We start from the raw sequence: 17,118 nt of genomic DNA, 5'->3' as shown, positions 1-17,118 counted from the left end.
CTCTTCCTCCTGACCCCCCCCTCCCGGCCTCCTACTCCTCCTCCCCCCCTTACCTCTTCCCCTTTCTCCTCTTCCTCTCCTTCCTCCTTCTCCTCCTCTTCCTCCTTCTCCTCTTCTTCCTCCTCCTGCCCCACCTCCTCCTCTTCCTCCTATTCCCACTCCCCCCCTCCTTATCCTCCCCCTCCTCCTGTTCTGTCCTCCCCCCCCCCCCACCTCCTCCTCCCCTCCCACGCCTCCCTCCTCCTCCTCCTCCCCCCCACCTCCTCCTCCTGCAGGTCAGACAGGACCAACATGGCGGCGGTAGCAGCGCTGTCTCCGGGACGTGTCTCCGTGTGACAGCGTGTTTCTCCCCGGCAGGATGAACCTCTACCTTCGGTAAGTTCGGTACTGGTGCCGTTTCGGTACCGCAACCCGTCCTCTCCGCGGTTCTGACCCGGAACCCGGTTCGGCCGCAGATGGATTGTTTGGTTCGGCTGTTAGCATAGAAGCTAACAGGGACCCTTTAGCTAAACGGTGGCGCGAGCTTCACATATCAATAAATAATCGCTATCTGTGTATCTGATCACACACACAGCCTGACTGTCACGCGCCCTGACATGATTTATAATCGGAGTATGTGGTAGCGCGCGCGGGGTGTGAATGCTTTGTGTGTTGTTGCTAGATAGCATTAGCATGCTAGCATATTTATGTCAGGTTAGCATCGATGCTAACACACATTCCCTCCAGGTGGGTCCCTGGTGAGCAGGAGCCTGTTTTACCTGGTATTACAGGTATTGATCAGTGTGTTGAGGTGTTTTATCTGTGATTATTACAGGTATCGATCAGTGTTTACTACCTGTCTGCCTAGCTGCGATGCTAACCAGCTGTTAGCCTGCTAGCCTGGCTGTGAAAGTATTTTGTGATCCAGGAAGTAGTCCGAGCCCTCGTGTCGACATCTGAGAGCTGGGAAATGTTTCAATGTTTATGTAAATGAGGATCAATGAAGATGTTATGCGCGCGTAAGACTCATTAGCACACCTGGGGTCAGTTGTTGTCACGCGGCGTGTTTCCTGTCTAACCTCCTGTCTCTGTTTACATCCAGCCAGGCAGAGGCCCTGAAGGCTGACATGACAGGTAGGTGTGCCACACACACACACACACACACACACACACACACACCTGTCCATATTTCAGCTGCTTGGTTGTTTCCTGTGTTCCAGCAGAAACCTGAACGTGAGGAACTGATCTGGTCCAGTTAGAGGGTTTACACTGCAGATAATCAGCTGTTTTCTGTTTACCAGACCGGATGAGAAGAAGAGTCCGGTCCGGTTGTTCCTCTGGCCCACTCTTCTGGTCTGGTCTGGTCTCCTCTGATCCGGTCCGGTCGTTCCTCTGCTCCTCTGGTCCGGTCCGGTCGTTCCTCTGGTCCGGTCCGGTCTGGTCGTTCCTCTGGTCCGGTCCGGTCTGGTCGTTCCTCTGGTCCGGTCTGGTCGTTCCTCTGGTCCGGTCTGGTCGTTCCTCTGGTCCGGTCTGGTCGCCTCCGGTCCGGTCTGGTCGCCTCCTGTCCGGTCCGGTCGCTCCTCCGATCCGGTCTGTTCGTTCCTCTGGTCCGAGTCTCTAAACGAGACGAAGCGAGCTCCGTGTGAACGGTCGCGGCGGCGATGACGTCACAGAAATGAGACGATCGTGGCTTTTATTTTCTGGTTTTTATTGAAAATGAAAACATGAAGTGGGTCGCGGTGGCTCAGTCAGAACCGGTCCGGGGACTCAGTTCAGTTCTCTTCAGAACGAGTGAGAACGTCTCGATCCCGCCTCCATGGTCGTCTCCATGGAAACGAGCAGGACCGAGTGTTTCGTCTCAGCTGCTGTCAAATTTACGGCGACTCGGAACCGCTTTGGTCCGGATCAGAACCCGTCTGGTTCTTCAACGTGAGAAAAAACAAACAGATCAGTTCCAGGCGGAACCAAACACCATCCGGTTCCTAACCAGTCTCTCGGCTCCAGTTTACAGTGATCTGGTCTTTCCAGTCCACCTTGAGTCCTGACAGGATTTCTGGTGTGTGTGTGTGTGTGTGTGTGTGTGTGTGTGTGTGTGTGTGTGTGTGTGTGTGTGTGTGTGTGTGTGTGTTCAGACTCAAAGCTGGGGGCGGCAGAGGTGTGGACGTCTCGACAGGCCCTGCAGGACCTGTACCAGAAGATGCTGGTGACGGACCTGGAGTATGCTCTGGACAAGAAGGTGGAGCAAGACCTGTAAGCTGATCCACATCACACATCAGGGGGACAGTTTTCACTGCTGCACCGCTAAGCCTGCAGCAGGAAGTGGTCTGAGGGGGGACAGTTTTCACTGCTGCACCGCTAAGCCTGCAGCAGGAAGTGGTCTGAGGGGGGACAGTTTTCACTGCTGCAGATGTTGGCGGCGAAAGGTGGAAAGTTAATGACGTTTGACAGTTTGAGCCTCTGGACGCCGTCCAGGGTGACCTCGGCTTCCTGACGCCGTCCTCTGGACGCCGTCCGGACGACCTCGGCCTCCTGACGCCGTCCTCTGTCCTGCAGGTGGAACCATGCCTTTAAGAACCAGATCACCACACTGCAGAGCCAGGCCAAGAACCGCGCCAACCCGAACCGCGGCGAGGTCCAGGCCAACCTGTCTCTGTTCCTGGAGGCGGCGAGCGGCTTCTACACGCAGGTGAGGATCTGAACGGCGACGGGACCGCCACGGTGCCGTGGTTGTGTACGAGACGCTGACGTAGCGGTCTGCCTGTCTTCCAGCTGCTGCAGGAACTGTGTACGGTGTTCAACGTGGACCTGCCGTGCCGGGTCCGGTCCTCGCAGCTCGGCATCATCAGCAACAAGCAGAGCGGCGGCGGCGCCATCGTCACGCCGCAACCCAGCTCCTGCTCCTACATCTGCCAGCACTGCCTTGTCCACCTCGGAGACATTGGTGAGGACACGCCGTCTTCCTGAAGGGAAAATGTTTACCGTAAACAACCTGTAAACATGTAAACAGTGTTTTACTTTCCTGTGTTTTAGTAAATTATATTTATAATGTTGTTTATTTATTCATATTTTACATATTTTATTCATACTTTTAATGTTTAATCATTTATATTTCTAACTTTATTTTTCAATCCTTAATATTTTAATTTATATTTTGTTTTATTCATGTTATATTTTAAAATAATTTTAAAATATTTTCATGCAATTTTATAATTTTTTTTAGCTGTTCTTTATTGTATTTCTACTTATTTTATTCTATATTTTTAAATGTTAATAATTTTATTTTTTGATAGTAAAAAAAAATTCTTTACATTAAAATAAATTTAAATATAAATATAATATAAATTGAATTGTAATATAAATGTAACTTTTTAAATGTCTTTTGCTGAGCTAACATCTTGGCGGCTGATCGTCTCGTTTGGTGTTTCTGGGTTTCAGCTCGGTACCGGAACCAGACCAGCCAGGCCGAGTCCTACTACCGACACGCTGCGCAGCTGGTTCCATCCAACGGTGAGTCCAGCTGCTTTCTGCTTCGGTTGGACCGGCTCTAGGTGGACCTCCATCAACGCCGTTTCAGCAGACAGCAGCCATGTTTGTAGTTCCCTGCAGTGACGCCCTGCGTCCTGTGTCTCCTGCAGGTCAGCCCTACAACCAGCTGGCCATCCTGGCCTCCTCTAAGGGAGACCACCTGACCACCATCTTCTACTACTGCCGCAGCATCGCAGTCAAGTTCCCGTTCCCGGCAGCTTCCACCAACCTGCAGAAGGCTCTGTCCAAGGCTCTGGAGAGGTAACGCCACCGTGCCGCCCACCAAACCGCTGGTTTCCATGGAGACGCTTTGTGGGCGCGCTTCCATCTCTCCTTCTCTGTCTGCAGTCGCGATGAGGTGAAAACCAAGTGGAGCGTGTCTGATTTCATCAAGGCCTTCATCAAGTTTCACGGCCACGTGTACCTGAGCAAGAGTCTGGACAAGCTGGACGGTCTGAGGGAGAAGCTGGAGGAGCAGTTCCAGGTAGGACGGGCGTGCTCTGGCGTGTCGGGGGGGTCTCCTGTCCCGGCGGCTCATCGTGGTGCCGTGTGTTTGCAGAGGCTGATCCTGCAGAAAGCCTTCAGCTCCCAGCAGCTGGTCCACATCACCGTCATCAACCTGTTTGAGCTGCACCACCTCCGAGACCTGGGCGCCGACGGCGAGCAGAGCTACAGCAGCGAGCAGCAGGTCAGCTGGTTCCAGCTGCTCGGCCTCTTCAGTAAGAACCACACGCCGCTTTTATCTGCCTTCCTGTCGGACTGCCGCGTCCTGTCTGACATCACTTCCTGTCTCCGCAGTGTCCTTCCTGGCTGTGATGTGCAGCCGAGTTCTGCTCAACAAGAACCGCGGCGAGGAGATCATGGGGGAGTGTCCGCTGCCGGCCATTAAGGTGTCTCTGGACTGGCTCAAGCTGAGGCCCGGCGTCTTCCACGAGGCCGCCGTGGAGAAGAGGCAGCAGTAAGTTCCGCTTCCTGTCCTCCTTTAGCCGTCATTCTGCAGCGTCTCTGACTTTGCCGTCTGTGTTGTAGCGTCTGGCCGTGGCTGGTGTCCATCCTCAACAGCTTCCAGCCCAAAGAGGACGACGTGTCCAGCTCCCCAGGTAGGACGACCTCGTTAGCTTCACTCATCGTTAGCTTCACTGGATCACATGTTTGCTACATAGACCGTCTATGAAAGATGGGCGGAGCCTCCGGCGGTTAAAAGTGAAGCCTATGTGGAAGTGCATAAAACTGCAGTTCCCCCTTCATCCACTAGGGGCTGCAAAACAGAGCAAATCCCCATAAACTCCCATGTTAAAAAGACCAACTTCACAGCAGGAATAAACATGTTTACAGCAGGAATAAACATGTTTACAAACATTCAATTCAATTCAACTTTATTTGTATAGCGCCACTTCAGGACTTCAGGACACTTTACATCCACATCATTAGAAACCAACTGATGGCATCGAGTCATGACTTGGACCCAACCCCCCATCCTGAGCTGCACGAGGCGACGGTGGGAAGGAAAAAACTCCCCTTTAACAGGAGGAAAACCTCCGGCAGAACCCGGCTCAGGGAGGGCAGCCATCTGCCTCGACTGGTTGGGGTGGAGAGGACAGGAAAGACAGATCAACATGAGCAGCAATGAGCAGAACCTGGACAGTTGGGTCCCGTACATGCAGACTCCAACTCAGGAGATGCTCATATCCTAACTATAAGAATCATGGAAAAGGAAGGTTTTCAGCTCCATCTTAAAGGTGTGGAGGGAGTCTGCCTCCCGAACCCACGGTGGGAGCTGGTTCCATAAGAGAGGAGCCTGATAGCTAAAGGCCCTTCCTCCCATAGTACTCTTAGAGACTCTGGGAACCACCAGTAAACCTGCAGTCTGAGAGTGAAGTGCTCTATTTGGAATATATGGAACGATAAGATCTTTTATGTACAATGGAGCTTGGTCATGGAGAGCTTTATATGTGAGGAGAAGAATTTTAAACTTTATCCTGGATTTAACAGGAAGCCAGTGTAGAGAGGCTAAAACTGGTGAAATATGATCTCTCCTGCTAGTCCTCATCAGAACCCTCGCTGCAGCATTTTGGATCAGATGGAGACTTTTCAGGGCTTATTTGGGACAACCCATAAATAAGGAATTGCAGAAACATTTCCATTTCATCCATTTTAGGTTTAATAGGTCAGGTTTACCTTCATGACAACTGTGGGGGGAGTGAATTTTTTTCTAACTCGCCCGTTTAAAAGTAATTTAATCTAAAAATTCGGCGTATTTATGGGCGTGTCCTTTTGATTGACAGGTACCCGATCTCCCGCGTCAAGTGAGAAGAACGTAGAACAACCGCGGTTTTTAGCTGGTTAACAACATGACTTAGCTTTAGCCCGCTTACCTCCGTTAGCTGGTTAGCTCCTGTTATCTCTGGGTTAGCTCGGTTAGCTCTTAGCTACAGAAAGCTCGGAGTTCGCTCGATGTCAATCATCTAACATGACGCTCACAGCCCCCCTCTCAGCTCCACCTCTTTGCCCATATTTGTATTTTCCGGGCGAGACGACGCGCATGCCCCTGCCAAGATGGAGATGGTAGGAACCGCCCACCTAGCTTTAATTCAGCTCCTCAGAAACCTACGGGTGACGTCACAGAGGCTCCGCCCATCTTTATATCCAGTCTGTGGTTTGCTCTGACGCAGCAGCTGAAGGTGTGTTTGTTTTCACCACAGCGATGCCCCTACCAGAGGAGTTTGAGCTCCAGGGTTTCTTGGCTCTCCGACCCGCTCTGAGGTACTGACCCGCTCCGTCCGGTTCTGTGTGAGGTTCTCTAAGCTGGAGTCGTGGTTGATGTTTGAATGTCTGCCGTGTTTCAGGTGTCTGGACTTCACAAAAGGCCATCAGGGCATCCTGGTAGACAGGGACGGCCTGCCGGTCCTCGCCCGGCACCAGCGCCTCATCAGTCTGGGCAAATGGGTCGCTGAAAACCAGCCGGGGTGAGTGTAGATCACCGGACTAAGAGGTCCAAATCAGACTGGTTCTGATGCTTCAGAACATCACGACCGTCTTGTCTCTGCAGGCTGATCCAGTGCAGAGTGAGTGAGGAAGGCCTGCTACTCTTCATCACCGACATTCCAGAGCGGGCCATCGAGGAACCGCAGGAGAAGGAGGCGGCGGTTCTGCAGGAGTCGTCCAATGGCGAGCAGAGCCAGAACCACGGTGGGAACTCTGGTCTGAAGTCGGTTCTGTCTGCCGGGAAGACTCAGAGCTCGTGGCCCGACGGCGGTGAGCGGCCCGTCGTCACCTTCAAGGAGAACATCAAACCCAGGGAGCCGAGCCGCGAGCTGGGTCGGAACCAGCACCAGAAGGAATTCTGCAAAGGAAATGGGTCTACTGGGAAAGCAGAACCGAAGAGGGACGGGAAGAGGAAGAGCGAGATGAAGAAGAGCATCCACGAAAAGACGGCGGACATCGGGAAACAGGTGGGAACGCTGCCGTTCTGCCTGGTGCTGATCCGGTTCTGTGTGCTGGTCCGGTTCTGTTTGGTCCGGTTCTATGTGCTGGTCCAGTTCTGTTTGGTCCGGTTCTGTTTGGTCCAGTTCTGTTTGGTCCGGTTCTGTTTGGTCCGGTTCTGTTTGGTCCAGTTCTGTTTGGTCCGGTTCTGTTTCTTGGTCTGGTTCTGTTTGGTCCGGTTCTGTTTCTTGGTCTGGTTCTGTTTGGTCCGGTTCTGTTTCTTGGTCTGGTTCTGTTTGGTCCGGTTCTGTTTCTTGGTCTGGTTCTGTTTGGTCCGGTTCTGTTTCTTGGTCCGGTTCTGTTTGGTCCGGTTCTGTTTGGTCCGGTTCTGTTTCTTGGTCCGGTTCTGTTTGGTCCGGTTCTGTGTGTTGGTCCGGTTCTGCGTGGCGCTGACCAGACCCTTGCTGTCCTCCAGGTGAAAGCGCAGACGGAGCTGAGGAAGACTCCGGTGTCGGAGGTGAAGAAGACTCCAGTCACTCCGACTCAGACCAGTTGCTCGTCCCAGTTCATCCCCATCCATCACCCCGGAGCCTTCCCGCCGCTGCCCAGCCGACCCGGTACGTTCACACCAGAACTGGTTCTTATCCGCGTCACAAACTGGTTTTAACTTCTGGTCCCAATCGGTTCTTCCAGGGTTCCCGCCGTCGGCCTACGTGATCCCGTCCCCGGTGGCGTTCCCGGGACTCCAGGTCAATCCGGGATTCACCTTCTCCACCGGCGTGTCGGTTTCCGGACCTTTCCTCCAGCCGACCGTTCACACCCAGACCGGAACCCAGGTCCAGGCCGGGAAGCAGTCCCACATCCCCTACAGCCAGCAGAGGCCGTCGGGGCCGGGGTCCTCGGCTCCGGGAACCGTGACCCAGGTCCCGTCCCAGCAGCAGCTGCAGGTCCAGGCCATGAGTCAGCAGCAGTCCCCCACCAAACCGGGCCAGCAGGTCGGGATGGGGAAGAGTCCGCCTCACCACCCGGGTCTGCAGCAGGTCAGATCACATGACCGCCACTTCCTGCCTGCTGCTGTGTGATGTCATCGAGCCACGATGTCGTCATGGTGATGTTTGTGATGTCGACAGTACATGCAGGTCCAGGACCAGCCGGCCCAGATGTGGAGCCAGGCCCAGGCGGCGCTGCAGAAGATCTCCCCCATGCAGATGTCCCTGAAGCAGCCCCCCCAGCAGCAGCAGCCCTTCTTCATGGCGGCTCAGGACCCCCTGAAGCTGTACGAGTCCCCGGTGCAGTCGCAGCTCGCCAGCATGGACAAGAAGATGAAGTTCCCCGACGTCAAGATGCAGGACTTCCACTGGGAGCCGTCCTACAGGATGGGGGACGGCCTGTCCTTAATGGCTGAGAGGATGAAGAGGCCCCCACCCGGTGGGCTCTGTGCAGAACAAGAGGTCCCCCCGGGATCTCGTGGACCCCCGTTTGAGGTCAGCTGATGGTTTGATAGCTTTCAGGCAGAAGCTACAAGCTAAGCTTTGAATCCAGTCCGAGTTCTTTTAGTTGTTTCAGAGGTTCTGATTGGTCCAATTCAACACAACGTCCTGATGTATGACGAAAGTGTTCCGGCGTATGGCGAAAATGTTCCAGCGTATAACGAAAGTGTTTCGGTGTATGACAAAAGTGTTCTGACGTATGAGGAAAAATTTCCGATGTATGAGAAAAACGCCATGACAAAAATATTCTGACATATGACGAAAATGTCCTGACGTATGACGAAATTGTTCCGACGTATGACGAAAAACGCCCCGACGAAAACGTCCTGACTTATGATAAAAACGTCCCGACAAAAACATTGACATATGACGAAAACGTCCTGACATATGATGAAAATGTTCCATCTTATGACAAAGCGCCCTGATGTATGACAAAAACATTTTGATATATGAAGAAAACGTCTTGACGAAAACTTTACGTATGATGAAAACGCTGTGACGAAAACGTCCTGACATATGATAAAAACGTCCTGACTTATGATAAAAACGTCCCGACAAAAACATTGACATATGACGAAAATGTCCTGACGTATGGCGAAAATGTTCCAGTGTATGACGAAAATTTCCTGACCAAAACGTTTTGACGTATGACGAAAGCGTCCTGACGTATGACAAAAACATTTTGATATATGAAGAAAACTTCTTGACGAAAACGTTATGTATGAAGAAAACGTCCTGATGAAAACATTCCGACGAAAATGTCCCGACATATGACGAAAACGACCTGACAAAAACATTGACTTATGACGAAAATGTCCTGACCAAAACGTCCTGACGTATGACGAAAACCTCCTGACGAAAACATTGACGTGTGATGAAAACGTCCTGACGAAAACATCCTGACGTATGACGAAAATGTTCCGGCGTATGACAAAAATTTCCTGACCGTATGACAAAAACATTTTGATTTATGAAGAAAACATCTTGACGAAAACGTTTTTATGACGTTCAGACTTCTGATCCGGCACACGTTTAAATTAAAGTTGTTTTTTTTCTGATACGGATTCCGATCAGGATGTGTCCGTGTTAAAATAGCTGCTGTTTCTTGAGCATTTCCAGATTTGGACCAGCTTCGGGCCAGTTCAGAATCTTTCTGAGACCAGGTCCTGAATCAGGGTCCGGGCTCGTAGGTATAGTTCTGGTTCCTGGGACCAGGTCCTGGACCAGGGTCCGGGGTCGTAGGTATAGTTCTGGTTCCTGAGACCAGGGTCCGGGCTCGTAGGTATAGTTCTGGTTCCTGAGACCAGGTCCTGGACCAGGGTCCGGGCTCGTAGGTATAGTTCTGGTTCCTGGGACCACGTCCTGGACCAGGGTCCGGGCTCGTAGGTTTCGTTCTGCTTCCTGGCACCAGGTCCTGGACCAGGGTCCGGGCTCGTAGGTATAGTTCTGGTTCCTGAGACCAGGTCCTGGACCAGGGTCCGGGCTCGTAGGTATAGTTCTGGTTCCTGGGACCAGGGTCCGGGCTGGTAGGTGTAGTTCTGGTTCCTTGGACCAGGTCCTGGGCTAGAGTCCGGGCTCGTAGGTATAATTTTGGTTCCTGGGACCAGGGTCCGGGCTCGTAGGTATAGTTCTGGTTCATGGGACCAGTGTCCAGGCTTGTAGTTGTAGTTTTGGTTCCTGAGACCAGGTCCTGGACTAGAGTCCGGGCTCGTAGGTATAGCTCTGGTTCCTGGGACCCGGTCCTGGACCAGGGTCCGAGCTCGTAGGTATAGTTCTGGTTCCTGGGACCAGGTCCTGGACCAGTGTCCGGGCTCGTAGGTATGGTTCTGGTTCCTGGGACCAGTGTCCGGGCTCGTGGGTGTAGTTCTGGGTCCTTGGACCAGGTCCTGGACCAGGGTCCGGGCTCGTAGGTTTAGTTCTGGTTCCTGGGAACAGGACCTGGACCTGGGTCCAGGCTCGTAGGTATAGTTCTGGTTCCTGGGACCAGGGTCCGGGCTCATAGGTATAGTTCTGGTTCCTGGGACCAGGTCCTGGACCAGGGTCTGGGCTCGTAGGTATAGTTCTGGTTCCTGGGACCAGGGTCTGGGCTTGTAGGTATAGTTCTGGGACCAGGGTCCGGGCTCGTAGGTATAGTTTTGGTTCATGGGACCAGTGTCCGGGCTCGTAGGTGTGGTTCTGGTTCCTGGGACCAGATCTTGGACCAGGGTCTGGGCTCGTAGGTATAGTTCTGGTTCCTGGGACCAGGGTCCAGTCTTGTAGGTATAGTTCTGGTTCCTGGGACCAGGTCCTGGACCAGGGTCCAGGCTCGTAGGTATAGTTCTGGTTCCTGGGACCAGGGTCCGGGCTCGTAGGTATAGTTCTGGTTCCTTGGACCAGGGTCCGGGCTCGTAGGTATAGTTCTGGTTCCTGGGACCAGGGTCCGGGCTCGTAGGTATAGTTCTGGTTCCTTGGACCAGGGTCCGGGCTCGTAGGTATAGTTCTGGTTCCTTGGACCAGGGTCCGGGCTCGTAGGTATAGTTCTGGTTCCTGGGACCAGGTCCTAGTTGCTTTGCAGCGTAACCTTCCTCCTCTCCAGCTCCGTCTGACCGGCTTGATGTCTCTGTTTTTTCTGCCCTCCTCTTCTTCTCTTGTCGCCTTCCTCTCCCGGCTCCGTCTCTCACCAGGACAACAAGCCTCTTCTACCTCCTGACCTGTTAAAAACTCTAGCAGATTTTGAGGAGGAGGAGGAGCTGGTCTTTGCTAAGCCTCCTGATTTCTTCCAGGCCTTGGCGGGCCCTCTTAGCTCTGCTCCTGGACCGAATCTGTTTGTATGTAGCCCCGTCTTCCTCCACCCGCCTTCATCCCACCCCCACGCTACACCCCTCTGCATCTCTGCTCTGACACTCAATGATGCTTCCGACTCGCCTTTCATCGTCTGATCGGATGTCCGTGGTCTTTGCAGATGTCCAACCAGAACCGGATGGAGAGCGGTCCTGAGGGGGCGGGCCAGTCGTCCTCGCTGCTGCCCGTACCTGGCTTCCCCATGCACGTGAGTCTTGTTCCTCAGACACCTGGCTGCTGCAGGGGAGAGGCGTCGGCTTCATGGATCAGGTGTGTTTGTGTTCAGGAGTTCAACCAGAACAGCATCTTCAGCCAGGCGTACGGGAAGAACCTCCCTCCCAGCTCCAAGCCCGACGCTCCCATGATGCAACAGGAGCCGTCCCTCTACTCTCTGTTCGAGGGGACTCCCTGGTCCCCCTCCCTCCCCGCCAGCTCAGGTACGTCACACCTGCGCAGGTTTGTTGCAGGCGGCCAGTGAAACGTGCCTCTGATGTCAGCTGCTCTCTGATTGGCAGATCACTCCACCCCAGCCAGCCAATCCCCTCACTCCTCCAACCCCAGCAGCCTGCCCTCCTCCCCCCCAACCCACAACCACGGAGCCGTGCCCTTCTCCAACTTCGGACCCATCGGGACCCCGGACAGCCGGGACCGCAGGGTGGTGGACCGCTGGAAGGCCGACAAGACGGGTGAGTCCCGGCATCTGGTCCGGTTCTGGCTTTTAGTCCGTCCCGGCATCTGGTCCAGTTCTGGCTTTTAGTCCGACGTTCATTTAATCAGTTCAATTCAGTTTTATTTATACAGATTCAGTTTACAAGGTCCGGTCCAGGTTACTTCTGATGGAGGTTTTCTTTCCTGGTTCTGGTTCTGATGGAGGTTTTACTTCCTGGTTCTGGTCTTGATGCACGCTCACGCTCGTGCCCCACCCCCAGGCCTGGCTCCAAAGGGGGCCCCAGTGACCCGCGTCCGGGCAAGGGAACATTTATGCCCATAGTCGTAGTTGTCATAGAGGTCTTTGAGCCGCACTTGTCTGGTCCCTCCCCTAGACACTGTTTGCCATGGGTGACCCTACCAGGGGCATTAAGCACCCAACAACATAGCTGCTAGGATCTTCAGGACACACAAACCCCTCCACCACGATAAGGTGACAGCGCAAGGAGGAGGGTTCTGGTTCTCCATCCATTCATCCATCCATCCATCTTCTACCGCTTATCCGGGGTCGGGTCGCGGGGGCAGCAGCCTAAGCAGGGAAGCCCAGACTTCCCTCTCCCCAGCCACATTTGCCAACTCTGCGGGGGGATCCCGAGGCGTTCCCAGGCCAGCCGAGAGATATAATCCCTCCAGCGTGTCCTGGGTCTTCCCCGGGGTCTCCTCCCAGAGGGACGTGCCTGGAACACCTCACCAGGGAGGTCCAGGAGGCATCCTGACCAGATGCCCGAGCCACCTCAACTGGTTCCTCTCGATGCGGAGGAGCAGCGGCTCTACTCTGATCTCCTCCCGGATGACCGAGCTCCTCACCCTATCTCTAAGGGAGAGCCCGGCCACCCTGCGGAGGAAACCCATTTCAGCCGCCTGTATACAAGATCTCCTTCTTTCGGTCACGACCCACAACTCATGACCATAGGTGAGGGTAGGAACGTAGATCGACTGGTAAATGGAGAGCTTCGCCTTCTGGCTCAGCTCCTTCTTCACCACGACAGACCGGCGCAGAGTCCGCATTACTGCAGACGCCACACCGATCCGTCTGTCGATCTCGCGCTCCATCCTTCCCTCACTCGTGAACAAGACCCCGAGATATTTAAACTCCTCCACTTGAGGCAGGACCTGACTCCCGACCCGGAGAGGGCAATCCACCCTATTCCGGCTGAGGACCATGGTCTCAGATTTGGAGGTGCTGATTCTCATCCCGGCCGCTTCACACTCGGCAGCGAATCGCTCAAGTGAGAGCTGGAGATCACGACCAGATGAAGCCAACAGGACCACGTCATCTGCAAAAAGCAGGGACCCAATCCTGAGGCCACCAAGCCGGATCCCCTCAACACCTCGGCTGCACCTAGAAATTCTACGTGCAGCCGAGAATCGGCTAGGTGAACAGAATCGGTGATAAAGGGCAGCCTTGGCGGAGTCCAACCCTCACCGGAAACGAATCCGACTTACTACCGGAAATGCGAACCAAGCTCTGACACCTGTCGTACAGGGACCGAACAGCTCGTACAAGGGGGTCCGGTACCCCATACTCCCGGAGTACCCCCCACAGGAGCCCCCCGGGGGACACGGTGGAATGCCTCCTCCAGGTCGACAGAGAACATGTAGAGTGGTTGGGCAAACTCCCATGCCCCCTCCAGGACCCCAAAGAGGGTATAGAGCTGGTCCACTGTTCCACGACCAGGACGAAAACCGCACTGCTCCTCCTCAATCCGGGATTCGACTATCCGACGGACCCTCCTCTCCAGGACCCCTGAATAGACCTTACCAGGGAGGCTGAGGAGTGTGATTCCCCTGTAATTGGAACACACCCTCCGGTCCCCCTTCTTAAAAAGGGGGACCACCACCCCAGTCTGCCAGTCCAACGGTACTGCCCCCGATGTCCACGCAATGCTGCAGAGACGTGTCATGGGAACATTTATGCCCATGGTTGTAGTCATCATAAGGGTCTGTGAGGGTTCTGGTCCTGATGGTGGTTTTCTTTCCTGGTTCCGGTCTTTGTGAAGGTTTTCCTTATGGTTTTGGTTGTGGTGGAGGTTTTCCTTCCTGGTTCTGGAACCAGGATCACAACGCTGTACCTACAGTCAGCCCCGCCTTTTAGCGTAGTTAGCGTTAGCCTGTCAACATTGTCCATGTTTACATAAAGTTTGAACTCGGATGTTCTGAAAAGGTGTCGTGTTTCCTTGCAGGAACCGTCGGCGGCTTCGGTCTGGACTACCTGCCGGCTGTAGCCTCTTCCACAGCACCTGACTGGCACCAGTCTGGGTCCACAGGCAGCTCCTGGTCCAATCAGGAGTCTCCGATGGAGGAGTCATCCTCCACCGTGCTGCTCGACAGCCTCAAGGTACGGAACCAACCCGTTTGGGTTTTCTCCATCTTCGTCTTGCTCTGGCTAACGTGTCCTGTCCTCTGCAGTCCATCTGGTCCAGCTCCATGATGCAGCCGGGGCCATCGGCGCTGGAGCAGCTCCTCCTGCAGCAGAAACAGAAGCAGCAGCGAGGTCACGGCGCCATGAACCCGCCCCACTGAACGCATCCGGACCGCAAGGAGAAACGGAGGAAAAAAAATGAAGTTTGGCGAGACGAGCTTCAATTAAAAAGGAATTAAAACCGACGAGAAGCGGTGGAGGCTGGGGAGGCGCACGACCCCCGACGAGGCTGAATCACCACCCCACCCCCTTCGGCTGTTCGAGGAGCGGTGACCCCCTCCTGGATTGGAGGGGGCGGGATCTCTTTAACCACGGCGCCGCGCTGCCGCAGGGTTTCCTGACTTTGAGGAACACCTCGCACCCCCTCACCACAACGACCCCCCTGACTTTTAGCAGGCGCCACATCTACACACACACCCCCCCCCCCATCCTCTGCCATCCTGTTCAGAAGGAAACAACCGTCTGATTGGTTCTGGCGGCGCTTTTTAGCATCTCCGCCGCCGCAGACTCGGTGTGAGAACTGTTGGGGGGGGCGAGGACGATGTGGTGGTCAGGTTCAGGGGGAGGTAAGGAGACACACGGAGAGGGGGTGCAAAACAACAGACCGGACTTTATGATCTCTTCATTTTCTTGACTGAGGAGGAGGAGCTGAAGGATGAAGGTTGCCGCGATATTAATATTTACGTAAACGTTTAGCGTTGTAGTTGGACTCGGATCGGAACCGGACTTCCGGACCGGCTTCGGGATGCCAGGGAGCGTCGGGACTGGGGGGAGGGGTAAAGGACAAACGCCCTGCTGAGGATGATGATGAGGTAGAAGTTAGCTTAAAGAGTTCGCAGATATTCAGAAAAAAAAGAAAAACAACAAAGTGTATTTTGTGATTTGTTCGTAGCAGTTTTAGCTTCTCCGTTAGCTTCCTGCTAACTCTTCTGCTCGCTTATTTAACCTGCATTTACTCGCTTTTCTTCTTCTTCTGCCTTTTTTTTACCAGTCTGAAGCAGCGACCGACGGGTTCTAACCGGATCCAGAACTACTGCTTTTTATTTAAACCCAAAAAACCCAGAACCTGAGAGCTAAAACCTAGACCCGGAGAGCTAAAACCCAGACCCGGAGGGCTAAAACCCCGACCCAGAGAGATAAAACCCCGACCCGGAGGGCTAAAACCCCGACCCGGAGGGCTAAAACCCCGACCCGGAGGGCTAAAACCCCGACCCGGAGGGCTAAAACCCAGACCCGGAGGGCTAAAACCCAGACCCGGAGGGCTAAAGCCCAGAACCGGACGACTAAAACCTGAACCGAAGCGCTGGTTTCCTCTTCCTTCTGTTTGTGGTTCATTAGGAAAACAACAGACGGTTTGTCTCCAATCACGTCCGAGGTAAACACAGATCTGGGACCTGAACCCGGAATTAACCTAAACCACATGTCCCAGAACCGAACCGGACCCGTGTTTTTTCACCTGCATGGACACAAAATAGAACCAGCACCGCCTCCGGTGACTCACCTAACAGCCAGTCAGCTGCTTCTGCTGGATAAGCAGCCTGTTTGTTGTCATGGCAACTGCAACTATAGATTCTGATAGTTGCTTTGGTCCTGAACCGGGCGGGTCTGGACCAGTTTTGGGTCAGCAACCCGGAGAGACTTCTTTTGTTTATTTCAGTTGGCAAATTTACTGGAAACAGAAATGTGATGATGTAAATATTCACGTTAAATAAAAGAACAGATAAAAACAGACTGAGCAACGTGGTTTGGCCCGGTTCTGTTCAAACTTGAAAATAAACTTAATTTTTCCTTTGAAAAGGATGAAAAAACAAACATGGTAACGTACGACTTTGAAACGAAGAAAAGATGCGTTGTTGGAAAGTTCTTTGTGATGAAGCCGAGGTTCTGGTGCAGGACGGCTTTGGGTTCGGGCTGTACTTCCTGCGGCTTGTTTCCAGGCTGCTGCGGATGTTTCGGATCGCACGGCGGTTCTGAGCGGGTTTTATTTGCTGGCGGCGTTTACCTTCAGAGTATCTATTTTTCGTGTGGTCGTGCTTTTCATGTTGCATTTAGAAAATGTAAAAACGATAAACTTTCTGAACGACTTTCAGCCAGGAGAAGAAAAGTCCCGCTTGCTTTCCGAGCTGGCGGCTCGCCACGAGGACCAGAACCGGTTCTGCAATCTGTTGACGACATTCCACGCTGGGTGTTGGGAGGTTTCGGGAAGGCGGTCCTCGTGTGTCAGACTGCAGGTTTCTGACCTTTGACTACTTGTGTTTGTGTCTGTAAACTGGTGGAATCAGCCTTTAAATAAACGTCAACTGTTCTCCCTTCATGCCGTGTCCGCCGCCTTCATTCACCTTCTTACTGGGAAGCAACTGGTTCCAGTACGACTGCTCCCAGCAGGGATGGTCCCACGTCATTCAACTAGTTAACCTTGTTTATTATGATCACGAACAAAAATCAAAGGAAAAATTATTAAATGACTGAAATGTGTAACGCATCGTAAGTAAAACGTATCATTACTGGTTTTAGGTGGTGTGGGATCAGAACCAGAATGGGTTGCCTCCATATTGGATGGGTTGCCTCCATATCGGATGGGTCTCCACCATATCGGATGGATCACCGCCATATTGGATGTGTTGCCTCCCTATTGGATGAGTCACCGCCATATAGGATGGATTGCCAACATATCGGATGGGTCGCCGCCATATTGGATGTGTTGCCACCATATAGGATGGATTGCCAACATATCGGTTGGGTCTCCACCAT

At 53.4% G+C, this 17,118-nt stretch overlaps 1 protein-coding gene across 2 annotated transcripts; it reads left to right on the top strand.

Annotated features, from left to right (window-relative positions):
• Positions 1-269: 269 nt before the first annotated feature.
• Positions 270-16,675, top strand: smg7 (SMG7 nonsense mediated mRNA decay factor). Of its 2 annotated transcripts, none has more exons than XM_079243726.1 (23): positions 270-375; positions 1,082-1,113; positions 2,112-2,229; positions 2,533-2,665; positions 2,749-2,920; positions 3,415-3,486; positions 3,615-3,765; positions 3,853-3,988; positions 4,064-4,223; positions 4,303-4,462; positions 4,534-4,604; positions 6,207-6,267; positions 6,351-6,470; positions 6,554-6,956; positions 7,403-7,544; positions 7,621-7,967; positions 8,058-8,411; positions 11,081-11,224; positions 11,359-11,445; positions 11,524-11,674; positions 11,753-11,923; positions 14,129-14,283; positions 14,355-16,675. In XM_079243726.1, exons 1-23 carry the CDS (start codon positions 359-361, stop codon positions 14,466-14,468), a joined length of 3,471 nt encoding a protein of 1,156 aa, XP_079099852.1. In that variant the 5' UTR covers positions 270-358; the 3' UTR covers positions 14,469-16,675. The 2 variants fall into 2 exon arrangements, with proteins under 2 accessions (XP_079099852.1, XP_079099853.1); XM_079243727.1 differs by having other exon boundaries at positions 287-375; positions 1,086-1,113.
• The last annotated feature ends 443 nt before the right edge of the window (positions 16,676-17,118 follow it).

The sequence above is a fragment of the Telmatherina bonti genome, assembly GCF_933228915.1.
Source record: "Telmatherina bonti genome assembly, chromosome: 7".
NCBI classification, from domain to species: domain Eukaryota; kingdom Metazoa; phylum Chordata; class Actinopteri; order Atheriniformes; family Telmatherinidae; genus Telmatherina; species Telmatherina bonti.
This window is presented reverse-complemented; position numbering and strand designations above follow the sequence as displayed.

Bases quoted from the DNA above. Each gene is read 5' to 3' on its own strand.
- smg7 (XM_079243726.1), top strand. The intron at 3,766-3,852 runs GTAACGCCACCG...CTCTGTCTGCAG, and splicing joins CTGTCCAAGGCTCTGGAGAG to TCGCGATGAGGTGAAAACCA. The intron at 11,924-14,128 runs GTGAGTCCCGGC...GTTTCCTTGCAG, and splicing joins CTGGAAGGCCGACAAGACGG to GAACCGTCGGCGGCTTCGGT.